The sequence below is a fragment of the Acinonyx jubatus genome, chromosome C2 (genome assembly GCF_027475565.1).
Source record: "Acinonyx jubatus isolate Ajub_Pintada_27869175 chromosome C2, VMU_Ajub_asm_v1.0, whole genome shotgun sequence".
Classification (NCBI taxonomy): Eukaryota; Metazoa; Chordata; class Mammalia; order Carnivora; family Felidae; genus Acinonyx; species Acinonyx jubatus.
The window spans coordinates 80,026,593-80,054,133 of record NC_069384.1 but is presented as its reverse complement, the minus strand read 5'-3'; the positions used below and the strand labels follow the sequence as shown (position 1 = coordinate 80,054,133).

Sequence of the window (27,541 nt, the reverse complement as noted above, 5' to 3'; positions counted from 1 at the left end):
CAGATGTGGCCTCTGGAGGAATGTGAGGGCATAGCCTGAAGTGCCAACTACAAACAATATTAAAAACACATGGCGTATCTGCATGATACCATCCATATCTGCACTAAATAAAAGTTTTAAATTCCTTATCAATTAAGTTACTACATCCTCCCCCCCAAAAAAGGTTTTTGGTAAAATTGTTGCTCTAGAAGCTATGTCACGTTTATTCTACAGCCTCTCACCTGCCACTGTGTACCCCTGAAGGTATAAAGAACCCAGTTTGCTAATCAATTTGTCATCTATCTGGTCACACTGAATTTTCTCTAAGAGTCCTATGATCTCCATTTTGGAGAGAAACATATGAGGCTTCAGAGAGGTTAAGGGACCGGCCTTAGGTTCCAAGGCTGGTAAGTGGCCAAGTAGGGACTCACGGCCAGGTCTTCTGACTCCAAGCCCACGGCTGTGTCCTATCACTATGCTGCCTTCTCCATCCTCTGCTGGGATCAGAAGAGTTAGCAATTTGGGTTGCCCTGGAGACTCAGGAGTTTGTGACTATGCCCTACTGGCCCATTAGGGGCCTCCCTCTGTTTCGTATGTGGCAAGTGGCCAGAGTGTAGGCGTAGGGCATGAGCCCAGGAGGTACACAGTGCATCCTGGTGAAAGGTATGAACATGAAAAGGGAGTGGTGTATGGAGTAGACAAGAGACCATGCGGTGTCTCATGGGGCATGCATGTGTATCCTGGAGGTGCCCTTCTCTCTCCCGAGTCCTTTTGTGGAGGGCTGGATGCCACTCCCTGCTGCTAATCATCTCCTGACTCAGGTTCAATGGTCTCTTTCCTCTACAGGAACTTAGAGTGCCCTTCCCCTACTAATACTAAGGGGAGTGTATTTCTACACTCTGTGAATGGCATCACCCAATGGCCAAGCTCAAAACTGGCAAGCCACTTCTGACCTCTTCTTCTCTCCCTCTCATCCCCTACATCCCCATCACCAAGTCCTGGTGGTGGTACCCCAAAATTATGTCTCAAACTCTCCCTTCATCTCCTCTACCTTAGCCAGGGAGACAGTCAAAATATGCAATAACCGGCATAACCAGGGGATACTCAGTAGAGACAGCCACCACGGTGCGACTGCGAATGTACTGAGTGTAGTGAGTGCGGAGTGCCCCCCACACCCTGTCAGGCCCTCAGCGAGGCACTGCCTCTTGCCTGAACTGTTGGAGGAGCTCTTTTCCCTCCTCTGATGTCTCTCTTGCACCATGGTCAGAGCAGTTAACCTAATTCGCAAACCCAATCATTTCTTCATGTGCTTAAAGCTCTTCAGTGGCCCCTTCATTGTGTAAGAGACTCCTTTCCAACTCCTCGGTTGGCCTCATAAGAACTTGCCCAGGCTGGACCTACCACTTTCAGAGCCCATCTCCTACCACGTCCCTACAAGCATCCTCTGTCCCAGTCCCACCAAACTGACTACAGGGTCTGGAATATGCCATGTCTCCATGCCTTGCACTCGAGGCTTCTTCTGCCTAGGGTGCCTTGAACTCCTTGATGCCTTGTGAAGTCCTCCTGATGTGGGCTCAAGACACAACTCAAATGCCACTTCCTTTGTGGAAACTCCCCTGGCCTCCTCCTTGGTGCCTCCACTGTATGTCCCATATGGACCTACCGTTATCATATAGCTCACTTCTTTGTACTTCGCTTACATGTCTGTCTCTCTCCCACTAGCCTCCACAGTTCTGGAACAGGCTGGGGACCATCTTGCAACCTGCGAACCCCCTAGCACAGTGCTTGGAACATGGTGGGCACTGCGGAGATGCTGATGGATTGATGGATGAATGGGATGATGTAAGGGTGGTCCTTGAGTCAGAGAAGGGATTTGATAAAGCTTCCTGCTCAGGAATCTGTGGTGATGGACGTGTTGGCCAGGATGCAGCATGCAGTAGAACAATGGGTATCACTAACCTCACCGCCCTTTTTGGTTTTTGAGTATGTTTTGACACATCCAGGAATGTTTTTGGATACACAGCGTTCGTGGACAGTGTATTTACAATCTGAAAACAAAAAAACAAAAAGGAAAGTGCTTGTGAGTGTCCACTTTAGGGAGGTCTAGCCATCTGCCCACCTCCACTCCAGCCTAGGCCCATGCCTCCCTCTGAGTGGCCAGTCAGAGGCAGGGGACATATGGAGTTGGCCTTCCTCATGGAAATCTGGAATAGTCTCCAGTTGCTTATTGAGAAGAGAGTCCACATTTCTCTCCCAGACGTGTTTCTATACCCTCTATTCCAACACACTGCTTTCCACTGCAGAGAGTGAACGCAGCAAGAAAACATTCTCAGAAAGGCATTTTCCGCTAAGGAGAACATGAGGAGTCCACCTTCTCAGTATGCCAATGCCATGTATGTTGGGGGTGCTGGAGAGGAAGGAGAAAGGCTGGGGTGTTCTAATTTTGGAGATTTGGAGTTAGGCAGGCCTGGGCCTGAACTCTGGCTCTGCCATTGATAACCACACACATAATCTTGGGTAACTTTCAACACATGTCTGAAATTCAGGGTTTGGGGGACAAAACTGCCTTTCTCTTTGCAAGGCTTTTACAGCATTAAATGAGATAAGGTGTGTAAAGCACTACGTGTCTTGGTCAGAATAGCTATTCCGCACATTATTATTGTGGTTGTTACTACTCTTTACTACTATGCAAACCGTAGAGGCCCAGAGGCCTCGAACCCACCAGGAATAAGATGGGGTTCTTCTGTAAGAAGAGTGTCAGAGCTGGAAGGCCTGGGGGCCCCTCCACTAGCCCACTGATGCTGGCTCTCAGTTGGCACAGGGCCCTGCTTTGCTAAGGTGACTTTTGTGGCTGGGTCACTTGCTGCCTAGCTCATGTGTGCATGTTTAGAGGAAACAGTTTGGTGGCCTGAACAGCACCCAAGCGGCAGCTCACCAGGCTCTTGTGGGTCCAGGAGGAGTGTTCGTTACCTGTATGGTAAGGTGGCTGCACCCACAGGCCCTGGCCCCAAAAAGCCTTTGTACTGTAGCCTCTTCCCCTCTCCCTCTGCTCCCCTACTCCCTGTCTCCCTTCTCCTTCCTCCATCACCCCTTCTCCCTCCTTCCCCTCCATCTTTCTCCACTTCTCTCCAGTCCCCTCCCCTCTTTTTTCACCTTTGTTTTTTTCTCCTCTCCTGACTTTACTAAATGGATTATAAAGACAAACCAAAGGAGAGTCGTAAGTTCCATGCATTTACACAATACAGTCTTATGCTGTTTACTAATGACCACCCCCTAGCTTCAGCAAAATAAACATTCACTAGCAAAACCCAATTAAAATCACTATGAGATGTTTTAAAATTGTGCGTGAACATTAATGATTTTTTTCTAGGGCTCAGCGGCCCATGACAGGACTCCACTAACAGGATATTATTTGTTCATTTGACTTGGGTAAGATGGAAATAGGACACAGAGCTCTTGCTTTATTTCCTGCTGTTGGACAATATAGGTGGTCCCTCAAGCCAGGAGGCAGAAACACCTAGACTCTGCCTGGAATGGCTCAAGACGCTTCCTGGGGAAAGGGGCTTGAAGGAAGTTTACTCACAAACACAGCACAGGCCTTGCTTCCGAACGCCCATCAGCATGATGTGGCAGAAGTTGCAGTAGGTGGGTTTCTTGAAGTGTTTCATGGTCCAGGCATGTCTTCCGTCCCCCTTGGAGCCCTGCAGGGATATGAGGAATGAGATGCTGAGCAGGCAGCTCCGTGCGAATGGAAGCCAGGGAGCGGCTCCTGTAGGTTTTTCCTTTTTCTAAGACTCTTCTCCTGTATGGGAAACAAGCTATTCACTTGTTTAACTGTTTTAGGGACTCTTTCAAAAGAAGCACAAATCAAAACAAAGTCCTTTGTTTTTAAAATGAGCAAATATTACACATTAGGAATGTGTGACTAGGAGTGTATGTATGGGGAATAGAATAAAACCTCTCCTACATGGTTGGCAGAAGTGTAAGTCAGAAGAGACTTTTTATCTGTCTTCTATCTCTCCCTCTCTATCCATCCATCCATCCATCCATCCATCATCATCCTTTAAATGTTTGTAACTTTTGACTTAAAAATTCCCCTTCTTGAGTTTTGTCCTAAAAAAATAATTTTTGAAAGTCAGATGAACATTTTTGTGCTCTGCCAGATGTTTAATCCAGCATTATTGGAAATTGGGGGCGGCTGGGGAGCTCAGTCCGTTAAGCGTCCAACTCCTGATTTCAACTCATGTCGTGATCTCACGGTTCATGAGATTGGGCCCCATGTCGGGCTCTGTGCTGACAGTGTGGAGCCTGCTTGGGATTCCCTCTCTCCTTCTCTCTCTCTCTCAAAATAAATAAATAAGCATTAAAAAAAATCCTTAATGAAAAATTGGAAATATCCTGAAGGTCTCAAAATTATCTGGAGGTTAGTTGTAGTACATCCATATCATTTATCAGCCATCAAAAAGATACTAGTAAGAGTATCTAATGGCATGGGAATGCGCTCATGATACAATGCTAAATGAAGAAACTAGAATGCAAATTGGACAATATAATCTCAGTTTCATACAATAAGATCTTTGATGAGAAGAAATGTCACTGGGCTGTCAAAAGAGGTTAGCCACTGTTAGTACTACAGGTTTATTTTAATCTCTAATTTCTCCTTTCTTCTGCATTTTTCACATTTTCTACCATGAGCATGCACCGGTTTTATAATCAGGCAAAAGTAGCTTAGTGAAAACAACATACTTCTCTCAACTTTCTGTACACAGATAAAATAGTAAAGAGACAGAAATAGAGAGGGTTAAACCACTTCCTCCTGAACGGACAAATCCATCCTTATCCACTTGATAAGCCGAGCCTCACACAATCACACACCCTCCCTGAGACACCAGTTCTTCCAGCTTCTAGCTCTAGGATAACAGTCTCATTGGAGGCCGTGGCTTCAGGAGTATGTCTCCAAGTATGCTGTCCCTAAACTTTTCTCATGGGCTCCATCAAAAGACTAACACCCCTGGGCTGGTCTTAAGGGCAGTCAGAACTACTGTTATAAGGTGGGGAGGGCTGGCAGTCAGGGTGCCAGACTCATACCCCAGTTCCTACTTCCGGGCACCTCTGGTTTGGGCTGGTCACAGCAGCCAGATTCATTCCTGTGCCCAGATTGTGCTCCTTATGGTCCCTAGAAAAGCCCATCTGCCTTTCCAAATGCTGGTCTCCTCCTGGGGGAAGGCTAAGCATTTTTCATCTCACCACCTCAAAATCCTGCTTGTTTCAAGATCTGAGTTTTACAGAATTACAGTCTTTTTATCTAATGATTTCCACTTTTAGTAAACAGTTTTACTAATTGATTAAATGTTTCATAAAAAGATCGATTCCTCTGCTCATTTGATAAACATCTAATTCAGAGAATTTTTGTAAGAATTAAATGAAATAATGTAAGTAAAGCTACTAATCCAGTGCTTACCACAGTGTGAATTAAAACTTTTATTAAGGGGTACCTGGGTGGCTCAGCTGGTTAAGTGTCCGACTTCGGCTCAGGTCATGATCTCGCAGTCTGTGGGTTCAAACCCTGTGTCGGGCTCTGTGCTAACAGCTCAGAGCCCAGAGCCTGCTTCGGATTCTATGTCTCCTCCTCTCTCTGCCCCTCCCATTCTCATGCTCTGTCTCTCTCTGTATCTCAATAATAAATAAACGTTAAAAAAAAATAAAAAAACCCTTTTATTAAGTTTCTCTCAGTGTTAGACACTAGGGAACACAAAACAAGTGAAGTATCCGTTTACCTGTCAGGAGGTAGACTTCTACCTATACAAGAAAGAAAAGAAAGAAAAAGAAAAGAAAGAAAAGAAAGAAAGAGGGCCTTGGAGAAGTTATATAAATAATCCAAGACCATAAAATAACAAGCAACTGATTTAATAACTGGAGGTCTTGCTGGCCTGAGCCCTTTAATCCCTCCCCCCTGCCTCTACAATCCAGGGTTTTCTTTCCTGGACAGAAAGGAGATTACAGCACTCTTCAGCGGACCCCACTGCGCCTTCCTGTAGCCTGAATGATGGTCATTTTACCTGAAAATACCTTCATTAACTAAGCCAGCTGACTTTCCTTTTCTCAGATACTATTTTCCTAGATACCGGGTTAGAAGCGAAAGGACGCAGAGGAAGGCTAAAGCAACATTTCTGCTTGGGTTATAGCACCATCATGTGGCCTTTTCATTTCTACAGGCTGTGGGAGTAACCTCCCTGCGGTGAACCAGGGGCGAGGGTGCGGCTGCAACTTCCCCCGGACACAGCCTCTTTCTCATATGCATGTGTGCCATTCAGACATTTTCAGTGTCCACAAGTGGGTTTGGAAAGAGCCAAAGGAGCAATGTGATTTTTAAGACATTGAGGGATGCTTTCTTCAGAGTCCTGAGTATTAGATGCAAAAACTTACAATTTAGTGCATGTTTAGAATTAAATGCATAAAACTTTTGATCAATAAAAACCACATTGGCATTTGCTTTTGTCTGTCACTTTATTGATGTAAATTATGGTCTTCTACCTGGCTGTTTTGGCATTTGGGGGAGATACTGGGGAGAGTGTTGAAGAAATAGTCTGTCTCTCCCTCTTCCAGCCATAAGACAGCGGCTCCATGCAAAGAGTCGTGTGGTGCCTTGGACTTACCAAGTCCAAAACAGAATAGAGAACAGAAATTGCTTCCTTGTGGTTAAAGTGTTTCATTTTCATTCCCACATTTCAGAGAAAAAACCAGGTATGCTGGAACAACACCCAAGCAGGACTTCTACTTTGATCCAAGTATTGATAGCAGAAACTGTGTCTTCCTTATCTGAGCACCTCATGTCCTAGCTCACGTGGGTTCTTGCCCATGGAATGTTCTTGGTAAAGAGTCACTGAATGACGTGTGCTCCTCCGAAATACGGAGGTTAGCCTCTGGTATTAACTAGGTGTGTGTCCTTGGCAAAATCCCTTTACCTCTCTGGCCCTCAGTTTGTAAAATGAAGGGATTAGACCACGGATCACCAGGATCTTCTCCAGCTCTGACTTTTTGGGTCCTAAGGAATAAGAAGGGAGTTGCGTAGCTCCTGGGTCCTTGATTTCTAGTTAGCACTTGGAAAGACCTGGACGTGCCAAGATGACTGCAGGATTCTTTGTTCTTGAGTGTTGGGAACAGAGGCCCAGGTTCTGAACTGCAGTCCTGAATTGCAGAACTGTCACCTGGAGACATTATAGGTAGTGGCAGCCAGCTATAGGCTGACCCAGCTGAATGGGCCATTTTTCTCTCTGACATTTCAATAACCTCCAAGAAGTGTTGTCCACAACTGATGCGATGGTCCTGGTAAATGCTCAATGTCACGATGTGTACTTCTGGTTTTTATCCTTCCTACCTTGTGTATGGGTATCCTTCCTACCTTTTGCATTTCCCTTGCAAAATAAGCAGACTAGGTCAGATGCAGGCATACATTATGCCTCTGTATGTATCCCCTACTCAGATCAAACTGGGAGGTTTCTCTAATACACTCTGAACTTTGTCATTTAGGTCTTTGACCAAGCTTTTCTCCCAGCCATAAACTCTCTCTTCTATCATCTTCCGTCTGCCAAATCATATCCATCCTTGAGAACCAGACCCAACATCCTCTAAAGTCTTTCTACCTGATCTTTACACTCAAGGATGAGATACCAGAATCCCACATGTACTTCTGGCCAGGGCAAACAACCTCCAAGGCTTCTCCCTCTTTCTCACTTCTAAGCGTGGGAGGTTTAGCAAGCATGGGATCTTTGGAGTCAAGTACAAATAAATTCTGCCTCCTCCTTTGCTCTTTAGGCCCCAAATCTCACTTTTCCATCTACATAAATTGGGGGAAAATATCTATCTTATCTGGTTGATTTGGTGGTTGAATAAGATACCATCACTGAATGTCCTCCACCTTCTGACAGATGGGTAGTTTTCCTTCCCTTCCTTCTCCCTTTCTTCCTTCCTCAACTCTCTTAGAAGGTTTTAACCTAACTTGTGGAAAAGATGGTTATTATCCCTTGATTTTTTTTCCCCCCTCTTCCCGGTTGGGTATAAGCTTCTGGTGGATGAATACTGTATCTGTGTCCCCTCCCAGCACTCAGAACAGTATCTTTACTTAGTTATAATTTAGAAAATGCCCTCTGTGAAATGCATGAATTATATGCCAGACACTAATCAGTAAAAAGAGAGGACTTTTGGGCTGGCCTAGAGTATCTGGTGTGTCCGTTGGGAAGACTGGGGCAGAAGCCAAGGCCGTATACAGATGTTAACTTCCACGTGGAGCCTGATGCTTCTGAAAGGCAAGAGCTCTTTGAGCTCAGGCTTGCTGACTTACAGAGTCATCCATGCCCAGCAGGACCAGCAGTGGGATGGTGGTCATCCCTCCGTGGACCCATTCCTCTAGAGACACAAAGCCGTCCCGGTCGTAGTCCATTCCTTGCAACATCTCCTTCAGTATCTGCAGAACCCAGAGAGCAACAATTGTCCACTTTCATCCTGCACTTCCCTGCCTCCCTCTGTCTCCTTCTTTCTCTTTTGCTCTGCCTTATCTTTGCCCTCTAATTCACAGTGAGCAGAGCAGTGAGGGGGCAAAAAGGGGTGAGGAGGCCAGTGTTCAGTGCCTGGCCCTGCCCTGCCCTGCCCTGACTGTGTGGCCTTGGGCAAGCCACTCCTCTCTGGGTTCTGCTTTGCTCATCTGTAAAATGAAAATAACATTGCTATGCTTGGAGCACTGTAGTGAGGGCAAGAGAAAATGAATCTAAAATGTCTAATCTAATAACTGACTCATAGGAACCCCCCTAGTGTAATTATTATTATTAATATTACCTAGTGATTGAGAAAATCTTTAAAATTCTTTCTAGCTCTAAATTCCTTGAACTCCTGTTATAAAAATTTAACTCCGGTGGAAAGGTTAGGGAGTATGATTAGGTATTACTATTTGAATTATGTCTTCAATTTTTCCTGTCAGAGAAGTGGGAGGTCAAGGTATAGGACCCTAGAGAAGTTGCCTATAAGAAACTAAGTCTGGGAGAGCATGCACAGTAAACACTTGTATCCAAGTCCTGAATCCTGCTTTTCATTTTGGAGGCTCACGTGGACGTCACCCCTTGCTTCTGGAAACTCACAGGCCTCAGCTCCGTGGGATCCCACTCCAGATACTGGGCAACATGAAGCATCTGGTTGACAATACGATCCATCTCCTGGAAAACATCAAGAGGAGAAAACCACTGAAGATGTGTTTTCAAGAGCAATTCTCAAAATCCAACCCCAGTGATTGGGCAGGGGCGGAGCACAAGAAGCACCAGTGTAACTGTTCTGCTCTTTATGCCTTGACTACAAAGGTCTATGGAGAGTAGATGCTCAAAAGAAGCACAGAACATGGATAAGTCAGAGGTATGGAGAAAGCTCACTGAACACCAACCTCCTCCTGGACCCACCTGGACTCACCTTTTTCCCCAATCCTGCGCTTTGACCCAGCATAGAGGGTACCCATGTTTTCCCCTTCTTTGTGACTGTAGCTCCCTAAATATTTATAAGCCAACACAATTCTCTCCTGTCTATTTTATCCCTCCTCATTCCCATAGCTTTAAAAAAAATTTTTTTTAACGTTTATTTTTGAGACAGAGACAGAGCATGAACAGGGGAGTGGCAGAGAGAGAGGGAGACACAGAATCTGAAGCAGGCTCCAGGCTCTGAGCTGTCAGCACAGAGCCCGACGCGGGGCTCGAACTCATGGACCGTGAGATCATGACCTGAGCTGAAGTCAGACGCTTAACCGACCAAGCCACCCAGGCGCCCATCCCATAGCTTTAGCAACTTGGGATCCATCTATACCCCTCAAGGGTCGGTTTCAGTTGGATACAGGGCCACTATGTTGGTTGTAGCTCAGGCACTATGATTTAGGTCACTTGGGGCATCTCCTCTGTTTCCTTTGCATTACATCCAGCCCTAAGCCCAGGGCTCTGTGAATAGGAAATTTATAAGGGCTACATTTGCCTGGTGAGTGAGCCTTTTGTTTAGTACCAAGACCAGGCTTTATTTAAAACCTCACAGAATTGTTGGACACTAATGAATCAGTACACCCAGTGTTGCACAGAAACACAGTGGACTGAGGAGGGGTTTGCATCTCTTGGGCACCATCGAAGATGTTCAAAATAAGATTGATCTGGGAAGACACATTGGTGAACCGAAGCAAAGTTCACAAGTGTTACCTCTAGGGGCGCCTGGGTGGCTCAGTCATTTAAGTGTCTGACTTCAGCTCAGGTCATGATCTCATGGTTCTTGAGTTTGAGCCCCACTTCAGGCTCTGGGCTGACAGCTCAGAGCCTGGAGCCTGCTTCAGATTCTGTGTCTCCCTCTCTCTCTGCCCCTCCCCTACTCATTCTCTCTCTCACACACACAAATAAACATTAAAAAAAAAAAATAAAAGTGCTACCTCCACCAGGTAGAATGCTGGGTCAAAATAAGCCATCTAAAGCCCAGCAAGGTTTTTAAAAATTGTATTTTATTTAAATTAAAAAAAATCCATCACAAAACTGCAGATGAGGCAGTAAATTGGGATAAGGAAGTGGGCAGAACAGTGGAGACAGGGCTCAGCAAAATTTCCAAAGAAAAAGAGCTTGCAGATCTAGCTGGCTCCAAGACTCATTGATTAATAAAACAATGTGATTCAGGAACAGAGAATTAGATTCAGTCTCGGCCTGTGTGAATGGGTGGGCATTTTCAGGAAGCATAGTAGGTAGATTTTAGGAAGACCTTGTTCCCCTGATGTCTACCCTGGTCAGGCCACATGTGGATACTTAAAGAGTCATGGAGGAGTGGGTTAAGTTCTGTGCCACATTTTAAGAAAGGCACTGACAGAGGCACCTGGATGGCTCAGTCAGTTGGGTATCTGACTTCGGCTTAGGTCATGATCTTGCAGTTCACAAGTTTGAGCCCCATGTCAGGCTCCGTGCTTACAGCTCAGACCCTGGAGCCTGCTTTGGATTCGTTGTTCCGCTCTCTCTTTCCCCCTCCCCCACCTGTCCGCTATCTCTCTTTCTCTCTCAAAGATAAATAAACATTAAAAAAAAAAATGAATAGCACTGACAAACCAGAGCTTGGTCAGAGTGGTTATTTAAGCCTGCCTTATGAGAAACAGTGTGGAAATTGTGGAATTTGAGCTTAGAGAAGATCTTCGGGTAGATGTGACAGTATCTTCAGAAACTGAAAGGCCTATTGTATAGGACTGCTATTCCACTGGTCAGCTGTCTTGGTCAGCTACCCAGGGCAGAAGTAAGCAGAGGGCTGTAGGGAAGGAGTTGAAGGCTGGCCTGTTTTGACCTCCCTGCTGGGTTGGGGGAAGGGGAACGGAGCAAAGAATCCTGTTTTGTGTAGAATATTTCTCTGGCAGACTAGAGGTGCCTTTTGTGCAGAAAGGACGCCCTCTCTAACAGTGCCCCCAGCAGTGCAATGGCTGTCCCAAGGGAGAAGGTGAACTCGCCATTCCTACGAGCTTTACACACAGCCTGAGGATCCATCTTCCAAGGATCCTCCGTGGGAAGTTGAATCAGATATTTCTATTGGGACTCACTTCCATCTACCGATGCTGCCTTCTAAATAGACCTGGAACTTCACCACTTCTTACCAGCTGCAATGCTCCTACCCTGGTGCAAGCTACCATCATTTCTTGTCTTGTCTATTCCAACAGCCTCCTCACTGATATCTCTGCTTGAGTCCATACAGTCCGGTCTCAACAGAGCAGCTGGAGTGACCTGGTAAAACTGAAGTCATGTCACCCCTCTGCTCAAAATCTCCAGTGGTTCTCCACTTCTCCAGAGTAAAAGACAAACTTTCCCAGTCACCTATATGGCTTGGTATGTTTTATAGACTCTCCCTGCAAGCACCCCTGGCCATCACTTGTCTGATATCATCCCCTACTACTTCTCACTTTGACCTCCTCACTCTTCTGCTCCATCACTCTGGCCTCCTCATTAACCCACCCACATTCCAAGCCCCCCGAGGACCCCCGCACTGAGGCTCCCTCTGCCTGGAAGGTGCTTCATCTGGATATCCCCAGGACTTACTTCCTCACCTCCTACCAGTCCCTGTTCAAATGCCCCCTGGTGGAGACCTTCCTTGGCTCCTCAAGCTAAACCTGCAGCCCCTTCCCCCCAGCACTTCCTTCCCTCCTTTATCTGTCTTCCAATACACACATCTCTCTAACACGTATCTTGCTATGCTTTGTAGTGCATGTGCTTGCACGATGATGAAAGTTTCACGAGGGCATGGATTTCCGTCCATTGGCTTCACCGATGTATCCCCGGTGCTCGACGTGTGGCAGACACTCAACAAACATGTGTCGATCCAATGCCTGAGTGTCTGTGATTCTCTGGCTGTTCCCTGGCAGGACACAACCCACAGCATTGCGATGTGGCTGCAGGAATGTCTTAAAGGCACCCTGGGGTTTAGAGGACGTTAGGATGATTTAGGTGGTCTAACGGACTTGTTTCCTTCCTTCCCCGCGGGACTGGTCTGACTCAGCCCCATGACCCCCGCCCTCACAGCCTTTCTGTTAAGGAGTCCTGTCTCTGACACTGCTGGCCGTGAGCACGAGGCCTGTCTGATTCTTTTTGTCTTCTCCCCTCTCTGCTTTCTTCCTTCTCCATCCTTCCTTTCACCCCATGATCCTGTCCTATCCCTGCCTATTCCTGAGGGAGAGTGGGGGCGGGGCTCAGGCTTTCCCAGGTTCAATGGGATGGGACCATGTGCTCCAAGCAAGAAGAACCAGACTCGTTGAGCTAATACCCCCGAGCACAAGAGGAAGACTAGGAAGTTAAACTAGAGAAGACATTAAAGCATCTCCCCATTTTGAGATTTTGTGATCCTGGGCTTCTAAAATGAAAACGCTAGGTAGAGTTCACTCCCCCTCAGGCTGGTGCTATTCGAAGTGGTAGTATGTGGGGGGGGGGGGGGGGGAGGAGTTCTACCATGACTTCTGTAGCCCATATTGACACATTGCTATTTCCATAAATATGGAACTGGGAATTTTTACTCTTCCTCTACTCGCTCCCCTCTCCCCGAGATTTTCTTGGTTTCAGGAGGGACATTTGGAGGGAGAACTTACCGCCTGGTCCAGGAGACTGTTCTCATCTGAATCATAGAGACGAAACATGACTGCAAGAGACACAGAGGTGAGGCTCGAGGTGTCCTCTGGGCACCAGGGACGAGCTGAGACTCTGATGCTGTCAGTCTTTAGATGAGTTCTGTCACTGGGGCGAAGGCTATTGCAGCCAGGTTACCCACCCTCCCAGGCGCAGAGTTTGACTTCTTACAGACAGGGTGGGAAGAGGGTGGAGAACCAAGCCATCTGGCTTCCGGATCTGTCTAACCAATAACTGTAGCTGATGAGATCCAGGTCACGGTATGATTCCTGGTCGAGCATGCGTATCTCGCAGTATCACTGGAACATGACTCAAAGCAAATGCCCAGCTGATGGTGGGTAGAGGCACCCAAATTATAAATGGGATACTGCTTCCGTTGCACACGGAAAGGGTGTGGACTTAGGCAGACTCACATCTTGGCCTTGTCCTACCATCCTGGGCATCAAACAAGTCATTTAACTTTGTTTGGCCATGTTTCTTTATCTGTAAGATGGAGACTGTGATGTTTTCTTTCTCCTAGGTTTGTTTGGTTTTCTTTAAATGAGGATTAACATGTAAATGATAGGCCAATTTTTTGTCTCCATAATAATTTTTAGTTTTTCTAAATAAGATATAAACATAAAGTGTAAAGATATGTATAAAACAATAAATATCTTAAAACCTTTAAAACGTTCATAAAAGAAACATGCCAAGTAAGACTACATACATAAAGTAAATATTTTTGCTGGCCTTTTCAATACTTAGAAAGGCTTTAGGAGAAGATTTTTGACAACGTAGCTCTCCTTAAAAAGATACCCAGAGAAGTTGAAATTGACGTGTTCTTTCTCTTAACATCCCCATAGCAAGCAGAGAAGTTCAACATTATTTCATTAACCTCATGATTTCAGGCCAGCTATGATTACTCCAAAAATCGATATTATGACATCTAAATGTTTTTGACCTCATTAAAGATTTTAGAAAGATTGAGCTTATATAATACAGACTTCTATTCCTGTGCCCTATTCCTAAATCTCACAGTGCTTGGAATGTAGAAAGCACTCAACAGATATTATTCATTTTTCTTTCAATAATGAACATTTATATATGGCATTTAATAAGTACGATGTACTCTCCTATGCAATTTATCATTACTACTCATTTAATCCTCATTACCACCACTACAGAAGCTACTGTATTTATTTTTCTGAAATGTCAACATGTTATTCAGAAACATCCTCTATCATGTTCTAGCTGTAGGGAGGTGATGCAGGATAAGGAAAATCTGAGAGAGAAATTTGGGCAAAGTACTAAATTTTCATTTCTGGGACCTGGGAACTTGCATTTTGGTCATCTAAAAGGTAGAGATCCTGTCTGTGATCTCAGAAGTAAGCAGAGTGGGGAGCACAGCTGAACACGTCTTCATTTTCCTCCAGTTCTAACTTCATCAGGCCTGCTTTCTCTGTGGAGCCTCCCCTAACTGCCCCTTCCCCCACATACCCACTCTGGACCTCTCAGCATGTACCCAAAGGTGACAACACTCCTGCTAAGTTGGCCGTGTGTTGCTACATCTTTCTGTATGTTTTAATATCCCTGCACCTTGTGCTTGTTCAGCTGTGTGATCCTGGTAGGAGCTGAGGTTCTTTAAAAGTAGGATCGTGGCCTTGGGATTCTCCGTGAAACTTCAGAATGTCCTGGTCAGAGGAACTCGGCATATGAGGCTGACTCACCAAGCAGATAAAGAAGGACAGACAGACCTTCCCGCGACTGTTGCTCCCAGACCCTGGGCTGGGGCAACTCTTAACACAGAGCTCTCTTGGTCCTAATATGCACTGATAGAACTAGAAAGTGTAAGCACTCAGTTTTTCAGCAGCATGGCCTTGGGCAAGTCATTTACACTTTCTGCGCTTTCTGACACGTCAAATGAAAACAATCACACTGACCTTCTAGGGTTATTGTGAGGTTAAAATGAGATCATGTATTTAAAGTGATTAGCAGAGGGGTGCCTGAGTGGCTCAGTCAGTTAAGCGTCTGACTTCAACTCAGGTCATGATATCATGGTTGGTGGGTTTGAGCCCCGTGTCTCAGGCTCAGTGCTGACAGCTCAGAGCCTGGAGCCTGCTCCCAATTCTGTGTCTCCCTCTCTGCCCCTCTCCCACTCATGCTGTCTCTCTCTCTCTCTCTGTGTCTCAAAAATAAATAAATGTTAAAAAAATTAAAAAAAAATAAAGTGATTAACAGATATAAGGTGTTCAACAATGAGAATTATTATTGTTAATGTATTGATAAAAGGTATGAGTTCAGGCTATAATTTCCAAAAAGATACATGTTTGGTTATTAAAAAGGAAAGCTTAAGTCGTTTTCAGTCATTAAAATCAGGGGAAGATTTGAATTTATTTGGTTTCATTAAGAAACACAAGTAAGATTAAAAACTCAGCAGGCCAAATGATCTGCAACAAAAAATTACAAGGAAAAAAATAAGCAGAAGATTAAAATAGAAGAAACATAAGAAGCAATGGCAATGTATAGACCAAGTTTGGATCCTGAGTCAAACAACTAAAAATATATAAGATAACTGGGAAAATGTGAACACTGACAATATTTGATATATAAACGGTGAAATGAAATCAAGTCACTTATGTCAAGGGGTTTTAAAATGGAGTTGGGAGGTCATCAAGTAGATGGGCCTTACCCACATCCTAACTGGGTGGAACTGTGAACTCTGACTTGGGCCAAACTTCAAATATTCCAAGGACTCAATTCTAATACCTGTAACTTGCTACAGTAAGAGTCTGTTTAGTGACAGCCTTAGTAACCAATTATATTCAGTCAAGATTCATCTTCTGCCATCAACACCAATAAAAAAATTCTCTGTAAACAACATATACAAGCATTCCCTTTTGTCTTTAAAAACCCTCAACTTCTGTTCCCCCGGAAGGGCACTATTTGGCTTGCTGCCCAAATCTGTGTTCCCTGAACTGCTATTCTGAGGCCCTAAATAAGTGCTTTTGCTCTTATACTGGCTCCGCCTCTTTTCTCTCTGAACAGACAATAGTAAGGAGTCATTGTCTTTCAATGTGATAATGGTGCTGTGGTTATATTTAAGAAAAAGTCATATTTTTTGAATACTGAAATATTTATAGGTGAAATTACATGATGTCTGAAATTTGCTTCAACATATCCTGGGGCAGAGGGAATGCATGGGAGGTATAAATAAAGCATGATTGATTATAAGTCAGTAATTACTGAAAGTGGCTGATGGGTTATGGAAGTTCACTGTACTTTGTACTTTTATCTACGTTGGAAATTTTCTATAATAAAAAGTTTTTAAAATGCAGTTTCTTGGGGTGCCTGGGTGGCTCAGTTGGTTAAGCGTCTGACTTCGGCTCAGGTCATGATCTCGTTGTTTCCGAGTTCCAGCCTTGCATTGGGCTCTGTGCTGACAGCTCAGAGCCTGGAGCCTGCTTTGGATCCTGTGTATCCCTCTCTCTCTGCCCCTCCTACACTCATGCTCTGTCTCTATCGCACTCAAAAATAAATATTATCGAAAGAAAAAAAAAATAAATATAAAATAAAATAAAATAAAATGCAGTTTCTTTCTATTGCCATTACAAAGACCCAGTCTGAGAGCCACTAATATGAAAACATCTTTCACATCCTCTCTGGTAATTATGAACAAATATAAGGCCTCAAACTCAAAGTCCAGCTGAATCTCAGAAATAATTGGACATTTCACTTTAAACACTAGCCAAAAGAGACATAAATCTGCTATATTTGCTACCAAATTGGCACTTAAGGCTTGCAATTGTTAACACCTCACAACTGTAGGTGGTTAGTGAACTGTTTCACTTTGGTTTGGGCGAGGGTTAACCTTTGCCAGATACTTCCTTGTTGATGTTTGAGTTTTGTTGACTCATCTTATCATTAACTGGAATTTTGACTTTTGCTATGATGTGTTATGTTTTTCCCTTTAATGTCTACTAAAGTCCCAAAAAGAACCAAAACAATACATCTTTTTTAAGGAGGTCCTATTGTCTTCTGTTTTTAAAAGTCTGCCTGTAGGCTGATGGAGGCCAGTGAGCCCAACCCTGCAGTGAGTCTTACTAGGAGCCCGCAGGCTGTTTCAGCTGCTGTGGGCTTTCCTTTCTGCCACCAGATATTATTCCCTCCCTGAAACCAACTTTAAGGAGCATTGTGAAACCAAGATCAACTCCCTTACCTAACTAGCTGTTTCTCTCTAGAGGCCAAAAAATGTGGCGTAGGGGTGGGTGAAGAAATGAAAATAAGTTTTAATGAGATAGAGACTGATTAATTCTCAAGAAAGAAAAAAAAAAAAAGATTCCCTCATAGTTAAAGAGTTGTTTGGGCACAGAACAGGAGAAGGAAGACAAATACTGAATATCCTCCCTTAAAAAATAAGAGAAGGTGGCAGCTTTTTGGTTGGAGGCTTTCAGGAAGTTCCTTCAGCAAAGAAAGGGAGTCTTGACCCCTTGTAGAGACTTCTCCCCTTTCCAAATCCTTGTTCTCAATACCAAGGTCTCAGATGCGCTTCCCACTCTCCATACAACTGGTTCTGCTCCCAACATGGATTCCAGGAAATGTTCAGATCACTGTTGGTGACAGGACAGAAACACCTTCCCCAAGCAGGCATCACCAGTACCCATGATCCCAGATCAATCTCCGTCTGACATGTTTAGAAGGAAGAACAAGACACTACATCTTCCTCTAGGAAAAACTTGAAGCCCCTTGACAGGGTGGACACTTACATTCCAGCTTATCCTGAGGTCTCCCCGTCTCTAGCAGGGACAGGTAACACACGACATCCTTCAGGTACACTATAGGGGATTCTGAGCCTGGAGATGGAACAACAGGATTTCCCAGGAGGGTTGCAGCCACTTGGTCTTTTGCTGGCACCTGCTTCTCGGTGATCTTTGATTCTGCAATAGGCAAAAGGAAACCATCCAACGGCACTTAACGTTTAGTAAATATTAAACCTTGTTTGTTGCTCCATCATTTTCTTGGTAGAGAAAGTGTTGGTTACTTAAATATGATCAAATCAGTGGTCCTAGAAATCCAGTTTGTAGCATTCATACTCTCTGAATGGAGCCCATTCTGACACTTTTAAGAATCTCTATCATTGTAAGAAATTCACCTCTACCCTGTGAATTTTCAGAAAAGATGAGAATGATTTTTAGTAATATCAATACCCAACAGGTAAATGTCATTTTGCCTAATTTTTTGGAAACACTTACTCAATTTATAAAGTTACTTTTGGCTGGGATTCCAAAATCCAGACAATTGGTCATGTACCAGTACACCTTTTTACAATTTTCTTCTCAAATACATTCAAAGATAAAGAAAAAGATGAACATTCAAAAGAGAAAACTGGGATCAACAATCGACAAATTTCCAGGCACTCGGAAGAATTCTGACTAGCCGCAAGCCTAATCTATTGGATTAAGAAAATGCAGAAAGTGGTTTATCGTACCACAGGAATACGGTAAGTTATCCCTCTGGAGTTTTCCTTCTTTTAGGTTGGAAAAATCTGTCTTTCTTGTCTTCTAATCCAGAAATATGAGGTTATTGCTAATGAGAAAACTGGGCACCTATATTTTACTGTGTGAATTATACTTTTCTTGAGGCACTTTAAGGGATATCTCTCTTCCCCCCAGTCTCTCTAGATCCATGCCCATAAGAAATGATCTCTTAATAATTTCCAGAACAAGGGTAAATTTGCACAGGTAAACACAGGTAAAAGTAAGAGGAAGACTGGTAGTGAAAAATCCACTTAGGTGTTGTGCCACTAAGTGGTGGAGGTCTGAAGATATAGACAGAGGGAGAGACAGCCCTGATGTAATGGCTGCTTCCAGTAATGGAAGGCAGTGCAACCGGTATACTTTTTATTCAGAAAGCCAAAGTGCCAAGCAAAGGCAAACAGTTCCTATCCTATCTGTCCAGTAGAGCTGTGCAACATGAAAGCCTACCTTATGAAACAGAGCTATAAAACAAGGACCGGAAGCTCCATCCTGAAGCCTCAGAAAACCAGATCTTTGGAAATAATTTCCTACTGGACAAGACCCTCAGGAGGTTGAGAGAAGATATGTCAAATTGGAGCAGAGAGCCTCAGGGGTGAGCCAGTTGGGATAAAAATACAATAGGGTGAAATAAAAATAAGGATAGTAAGATGGGGGAAACTACAATAAAATTACATATGCAACACAAGTATTAAAATCAGCACTGGAGGAAAAGTTATGAAAAAACATAATCTATAAGACAACTGTGAGAAATCCTTTGCACTAGGTAGCCCATTATATCTCAAGTTACTGTTACATCCTCAGATTATCCATCCATGAAAACACTATTATAATGACTTCTGTTTTGACTAAATTGGAGTAACACGACCAGATTTATCCTTCTACTGAAACAAAAAACTGGACAAAAGATATGAAACAATGGACACTGAATGTGGTAGCACCAAATGGTGATCCCAAGAGACAGAATACAAATGAGATGATCCCCATAATTGCCACATCATACTGTTCAGAAAGAGTTTCTAGGCTGTAGCACTGGTAGGTGGAACCCAGGAAGATTCTGGAAGTCTCTCTGAGCTGAAGAGATAGAGCTTGAAGCCTGGGGAGCCCAAGGTGGCTAGAGTTCACAGAGCAGAGCACCAAAGAGGAGGAAGCTGCACAGAGAGAACTCCAGAGGTCTACAAAGGGTACTCTGTGAATAATCAGTGAAGAGTTCCATTCCATTATTCAGCTGAGTAACAATGAGTACAGGTGTGTGAGGAGACTACTGGAGGCTGGGGAAAGAATCAGTATTAGAGGGAACAGTCCCTGGAATGCACAGAGAGCCAGGAATAGTGTCTATTCTCACCAACTAAGGTAGAAACCCCCATAACTCATGAATCATTGAGTACAGTACTCAGAAGAGTTTTGTTTTGATTGTTGGGTAAAATTAGCAAATGCCTTTCTGGTCCTGGCTAACAAACCTTTAAAAGCTTGACCTGAAAAAGGTCAAACTATTTCCAAGTAGCCTAACTGTGCCCCAAAACAAAGCTCAAGAATTTTTATAGGAATATCAAAATATCCAATACCCAATGATGTAACATTTTCAATGGCTGGCATTTAATAAAAAACTGACAGGTATGCAGAGAAGAAAGGAAATATAAACAATAATAATGAGAAAAAGCAATTGAAATGACCCAGAAATGACACAGATGATATAACAGACAAAAGCTTTAAAATAATTATTACAACTGTATTCCATATGTCCAAGAGGCTAGAGGAAAGATAATACACTTTAAGTAGGAACATAAAAGATATTTAAAAATTCCTGTCTATATCAAGTGTCTAGATATGATGCGTGAAATGAAAAAAAAAATGCACTGAATAGGACTTAGAGTGGATTAGATATTGCAGAAGAAAAGATTAGTCAATTTGAAGCACAGCAAAAGAAACCATCCAAAAAGACTAAAAAAAGAAAGAAAAAGAGCATCATATTGTGAGCTGTGGGACAACTTCAAGTAGTCAAATAAACATCTGGTTGGAATACCAAAAGAGGAAAGAAAGAAGTAGGAAAAAATTGAAGAAATAATGGCTGAAATTTTTCCAAATGTGTCGATATTTGATAAAAGCAATAGAACCTCAGATTCAAGATTCTCAATGAACCCCAAACACAATAAATATAAATAAAACTACATCAAGGTGGGGTGCCTAGGTGGCCCAGTTGGTTAAATGTCCGACTCTTGAACTTAGCTTAGGTCTTGATCTCATGGTCGTGAGTTCAAGCCCTGTGTTGAGCTCTGCACTGAGCATAAAGCCTACTTTAAAAACAACAACAACAACAAAAACCCCAAAGCTACACCAAAAACATCATAATCAAACTGATTAAGATCAATGATAAAAAAAAAATCATAAAGGAAGCCAGAGGAAAAAAGGCATATTATGTAGAGAGAAACAAAGATAAGAATGACAGTAATTTTCTCATTGGAAAGAAAGTAAGCTGAAAGTCAGTGGAACAACATCTTTAAAATACTAAAGGAAAAAAAATTGTCAACCTAAAATTCCTTACTCAGTGAAATATCTTTAGAAAAAAAAAGGCAAAATAAAATTTTTTCAGATGTACAAAACCGTATAGAGCTGCACTACAAGAAGTGGTAAAGAACATCTTTTTTGTAGAATTATATCATACAGAAACTTAGATTTACACACAAGAATAAAGAGCACTGAAACTGGTAACCGCATGGGAAAATATAAAAAAATATTTTTCTTATTAGTTAAATCTCCTTAAAGATAATTAACTATTAAAGCAAAAATAATAACAATGTGTTGTGCAGTTTATAATTTAACATATGTAGAAGTAAAATGTATGACAACAATAGCACAAAGGCCTAGATAAGAAATGGAGATATGTTGCAGTACATTTCTTATAGTATATGCAAAGTGGAATAATATTATTTGAATGTAGACTATGATAGTTAAAACAGTCACTAAAATAATATAACAAAGTTATAGCTAATAAGATCAAAAAGGAGGCAAAATGAAATCATAAATAATTCAATTAATTAAAAGAAAACAGAAAAAGAACAAAAGGGGAAGAAAGGACAGGAAAAAAAGAAAACAGATAGCAAGATGGTCCCTTTAAACCTAACCATATCAATTATCACAGTAAATGTAAACATTCTAAAACTCTAACTAAAAGGCAGAGATGGTCAGATTAGATAAACAACAACAACAAGAAGAACAACAACAAGACCTAACTACATGCTTCCAATAAGAAAGGCAGTTTCAATATAAAGCCAGGGGCGCCTGGGTGGCTCAGTGGGTAAAGCATCCGACTTCAGCTCAGGTCATGATCTTATGGCTTGTGAGTTTAAGCCTGGTGTCAGGCTCTGTGCTGACAGCTTAGAGCCTGGAGCCTGCTTTGGATTCTGTGTCTCCCTTTCTCTCTCTGACCCTTCCCCACTCATGCTCTGTCTCTCTCTCAAAAATAAATAAACATTAAAAAAATTTTAAGTATAAAGACACAAATACATGAAAAGAATGGAGAAAGACACCATTTTAACTCTAGTTAACTAGAGTTGCTACGTCAATTATGAACATAATTCGAATAAAGTAGATTTCAAAGCAAAGAGTATTACCAGGAATAAAGAGAATCATTTCATAATGCAGAAGTCAAATTATCATGAGAACATAACAATCCTAAACATTCCACTCCTAGATCTTTACAAAAGGAATGAAAGCTGCCCACACAAAGACTTGTACAAGAATATTCATGTTGTATATGAAATAGTCTCAAACTGGAATCAACCCAAATGTCCATCAATAGATGAATGGATAAACAAATTGTGGAATATCTACTTATATACTAAAATACTAATCAGCATTAAAAATGTGTTAATTGTTGATGCACATGACAACATGGATACATTTAAAAATTATTACGCTGAGTGAAAGAAGCCACACCAAAAAGTGTACACACTGTATGATTCTATGTATATAAAATATGGAAAATGCAGTCTGATCTATGGTGACAGCAAGCAGATCAGTGATTGTATAGATCTAGGGGTGGGTGGCTAGGGAGGGTGGGAGAAAGAGACTATAAAGAAACTTCTGGGGATGATGGGTGTCTTCATTATATTGACGTGGTACTGGTTTTATAGATGTATACATATGCAAAAACTTACTAATTATACACTTGAAACGTGCAATTAATTTTATGCCAATTATACCTCACCAAAGCTGTTTTAAAACATTATTACAGCCTTTTACAAAGATCTTTGGGTTACTAGGACTGTGACTGGATCTTGAGCCACTGTTCTAGTCTATGAGGTGTACTGTTCATTCCAGTCATGGAAATGCTGGGGAGCAGAACGACCGAGAGGCACATAGTCCTACTAATGTTTTCCTCCTCAAGCTACCTTATATGAAATACCCCTACCCCACAGTCATCTAAGTACATCCCTCAAGGGCCATCAGTAGTCAAAGACTAACACCCTCTTCCGGATTACATAGGTTCTGTCTAGGTGCCATGTCATAAACCCTTTTGCTTGAGTGTTCTTAGGCAGACCTGACATTCCACCTTTTGTTTTAGTCTCTGTATTACTTCTTGCCTTCCAGTTGGGCATAGTGGAAAGAACACCAACCTAGAGGCAGAGGACTAGGTTTCTCGCTCTGGGTTTGTGTTAATGGGTGTGTGACCTTGCACAAGTGGGCTTACTCCCCACATCCAACCTCAGATTTTCATCTGTTGAAAGAGGGACTTGTATTAAAATGGGTGTTTACCAAAAGTCTTGAAGGACATGAAAAATGTTTGTGAGTATAATGGTAAGTGAAAAACAAAGCTCGTTCCAAAATTATATATATAGTCTGATTCCAATTCTGTAAAAAATTATAGAAAAAAATACATGTGTGTGTATGCATGTATGTAATTGCACTGGTAAGTTATGGATGGTTTTGTTGTTTCCTTCTTTTTTTTGTATTCTTCAATTTTTTTTTTTTTTTACAATATGAATGTGTTACTTTTATAAATGGGAAAAACTAAGAAAAAAATTGAAGGACAATATTCTGAGTTGCTGAAACATCTTAGGAGCCTGAGGAACTAAATTAAAACCAGGAGACTAAAGTTCACGTTGTTTATCCCATTTAGTCCTGGCCATTCATGGAAAGGTGCATTCAGGCCTTCCTAGCTGACGTCCTGACAATGACAGACAGATTGCTCAAGGTTCTGAGTCCATATCTGGACTCAGTGAAAGCCCCTCTCTGCTGTGTTTACAGACCCAACCATTAATCCACCTGGCTCTGGAAATGAATAACTTGAAGTGGGCTGTTCGAGATCCAAGCTTGGATATTGCTCTGATAAGCCTAAATAGGCCATATCAAATCAGAATTTAGTTTCCTCTGGCTTCTGCCTGGGCAACAGGAAAAGGCTGGGATTTTCAACAGATGGCCTGATCTAAGGTGATGCCAGAGCTTGGCTCTTCCTTACTGGCAGAGGCTTCTCTCTGTGGTATCTGTCTGTCCCTACATTCCTGTTTCTCGTGAACAGGGGCATCTAATTAAGACATCCACACAAAGTAGCCCCATAGGAAACAGATTTTCTACTTTAAATCTCAAGTCACTAAAAAAGATGAAAAGATGCTATATACCTCCTTGGGCAAGCAGTCAGATCATTACCGTTTCATTATTTGACCACAGGAAACTGATACTCTCCATAAACAAGGAAAGTGGTACATCATAAATCACTTCTCCAGGCGTGAATCTCTGGAAGTTGCTCTCAGACCCAGAATGATACGAATGTTGCAAATAAACATGGTGGTCAAATAAGACAGCCAAGTTCCATTATTACCACCTTTTCTCAAATATCATATAATGACAGTAGCTCTAATACATCCTTCCTTGGGGCCTCAGAAACCTCAGCCACTAAAACAAATCCCGTCCAGACAATTTGGAACCTCAGAAAATGAAGTATAGCTTCTCTCAGGTTCATCTTGAAGTTCCAGATACTCAGACTAAGAAAGCCTCTGGGTAAAGAGTTTGGGTCCAAACGCTTTTCATGGTTGTTTTTGCTGCTCAGAGTTTAGAATCCCAAGGTTTCCCCCTTCTTTTCCCATCATGAGAATAAGCTATGTCATAACACGCCCCTGCTATTCCACATAAGATTTAAGACTTATTTATAACTTAAACCCATTTTACCAAGGGGCCATGAACCTAGCATGGCTGGGTGAGATGCTGGGGAGGGAGGGTGGGTGAGCCATACTTTGCAGAGTCTTGCCTTGATGCTGCCCCTGAAGGCCTCAGGAAGGCACCGACGCTTGTCATCCTTGCTTTGTGCAGTTCTGGGAAGACTGGAATTTGCTGAACTTATGGTCCAACGGCAACTCTCCTTTCCCAACCACGTTCTGCTTTTTATCCACAGTAAATTTTTGATCTCACCAGTTCTTCAGTTACACACTGAAAAATCCTTAATCCTTCTAGTTGCCCTTCTTGCCATGACTGGAAAAAAGATTAGAACTACATCTAATTCTCTCAAACTACATTTGAAATTCTCTCATCGTACCAAGTCCCTGGGAAATAAATCAAACTAATTTTAGCCGGCTTCCCCCTGCTCCTCCTCCTGACTTCCTTAAGCCGGTGCACACAAATACCTCCAATTCTCCCATCCAGGCCTTTGTGCTACAGTTATACATTTGATTTCTACATAAGTTATAAACTGCACAACACAATGTCATTTAGTTTTTTTTGCTTCAATAGTTAATTACCTTTTAAGGAGATTTAACTAAGAAGACACATATTCTTTACATTTACCCATGTGGTTACCAGTTTCTCTTCATTCTCATGTGTAAAACCCAGGTTTCCATCTGGAATAATTCTACTAAAAAGATGTTCTTTGCCATTTCTTATAGTGCATCTGGGCACACCCTTACCATCCACTGGTAGAGTCATCTGTACCTCAGCCCTACAGCTGCCTCTTTATACACACACACACACACACACACACACACACACACACACTCTCAAACCCTCATCATATACTTTCTCCTGAGAAGGCTCCCCTTCTCCCCCTTCTGGCCAGGCAGACCCATCAGAAGTAAATATTGAATGAGCTTTCCTGTTTCAGGGCTAGTGAAGCATGAACCCGCATCAAGACTCAGAATCCCAGCACAGTTGAGTGGTGGGGGCCCCCAAGATGGAGGCAGACAAGATCTGCTCAAAGGACATACAATGACATGGAGACATGCTGCTGGGTATATCTCTCCCTCCTCCCAAGGATGAGGTATTCCCCACTCCCCCTCAACACTGCAAATCATGTATTACAGAGACTTACCTGTATCAGGGGCACACGCCTCATCTGCTTTGGCACCATTATCCACATTCTGTATGTTGGCATCTGGGGAGTAAAAACAAGATTTAAGGACCAGCCTACGTTCTCCAGCTTCTTACAGAGGCAGGCAGGGGACCTTCCCATGGGGCCTGGATCACTAGACTTGTGTGTCTCTTTGAGTATCAGCTGGGTTCATGCTGATTTGTTGGGGCTGACTGTGTCTCCCTCACTATAGCCCAAACTCCAAGAAGACAGTGACCACAATTTACCTTCCTCTGGTCTCTGACACTCTTGGGTTCTTCCAGCCTGGGTACATGAGCTGAATATGCTCCATCCAAAGGCTTCTTGCAGCCTTTGCAGAAGACTCTCTACCCCCTGCCACACGTTATTTTATGCCTCCTCTCCCCGCCTCCACCCTCTGTTTTGAGCCTGGGTGCAGGAATTCTGCTCTTCTTTATTCCTCTGAGAGAGCCATCAGACAGCACTTCCTGTGAGACCCCATGGGGAAAGGAGTCCTGGTCCCCTGGTTCTCATTTCCACCCCGTAAGGAAGTTCCTCTGCACAGGGTACCCCCTAGGAGTTCAGCCTGTGGCTGTGGCAAGTGCATTACAGCTGCAGCATCTCCCTTCCATCTTAGGGAATGTTGGTCTGTGTACCTGGGCCACTGGCCTCATTGCTGGCCCCCTCCGTTGGGTGGTCAGGGGTCTCCTGTCTGGGCTTCTGGCTGAAGGCCAGGAAGAGGTGCGTGCTCAGTGGCTGAGGAAGGTCCACCTCCAGGTATGCCCTCATGAACAGCTTGAAGACATCATAGCTAATTGGCTGAGGAAGAACAAAGAGGGAAAAAGTCAGTGCAGAAAAGCAAAGGGACAGAGAAGAAGGAGAGAAGAGAAACTTGGGGCTGGCGGGGGGGCGCTGGCAGGTGAAAGAAATGAAAGGAAAGCAGAAAGAAGTGCAGTGATGGGTAAATGCTGGAATGAAAAGGTCAGTAGGTGATGGAGGATGACAGGCACAGGGAGCAGGGAACAGGATACAAGGAAGAGAAAACACTGATGGTTGCATGTTGGTGCTCACAGGAGGCTTCTATAACAAGACGTGTCTAAAACTAAGTAGAAAGGGGGTGATGGGGAGCAAGCACTGGGTGTGGAGGGTTCTGCCCCCAAGCCGGACTTGGTCAGTGCCCTGGAATCCTAGTTAAGATGAAGGATGTAGCTGAAAACACGGTAGCAAGATGGGTCTTCTGTGGTATTTCCATTTCTGTTTGTGTTGTGAGGGATGGGATTCCTGAGTATTTGAGTCTCAGAAAACAGGAAAAGACAGGCTCCATCCTTCATTAGTTTCATAACTGACCTTCCTTGGATGAACCTCAAGATTAACAGGAGAGGGTATGTGTCTGGCTCAACTGCTCTCTAAACATGTCCTTGCGAAGGTTTTAGGCACTAGGAGAAGAGCAGGAAGCCAAGGACAGAAGGTAGAATCAAGAAATGTGCCAAAAACTAGAAGCTCTCCCTGCTGTATCTCTCCCACTACTGCCTGGCTTATGGTCCCAGGCTGGAAGCAACCATGCCAGAAAGGGCTGCTGTGCTCAGCAAACACTCAACAAAGACAGTTTG

At 43.2% G+C, this 27,541-nt stretch overlaps 1 protein-coding gene across 8 annotated transcripts in view; it reads right to left on the bottom strand.

The window, feature by feature from the left end:
• DGKG (diacylglycerol kinase gamma) overlaps nt 1-27,541 on the bottom strand; it is a 213,148-nt gene that overhangs the window by 122,344 nt on the left and 63,263 nt on the right. For 7 of the 8 annotated variants that reach the window (XM_053221103.1, XM_053221098.1, XM_053221100.1 and 4 more), the window contains 8 exons: nt 26,588-26,750; nt 25,935-25,997; nt 17,870-18,040; nt 13,091-13,140; nt 9,111-9,185; nt 8,321-8,443; nt 3,563-3,680; nt 1,939-2,027 (listed from right to left, as the gene is read on the bottom strand). In XM_053221103.1, coding sequence (XP_053077078.1) covers nt 1,939-2,027; nt 3,563-3,680; nt 8,321-8,443; nt 9,111-9,185; nt 13,091-13,140; nt 17,870-18,040; nt 25,935-25,997; nt 26,588-26,750 — 852 coding nt within the window. The remainder of the gene's footprint in view (nt 1-1,938; nt 2,028-3,562; nt 3,681-8,320; nt 8,444-9,110; nt 9,186-13,090; nt 13,141-17,869; nt 18,041-25,934; nt 25,998-26,587; nt 26,751-27,541) is intronic. The other variant, XM_053221105.1, reaches the window with a different exon arrangement.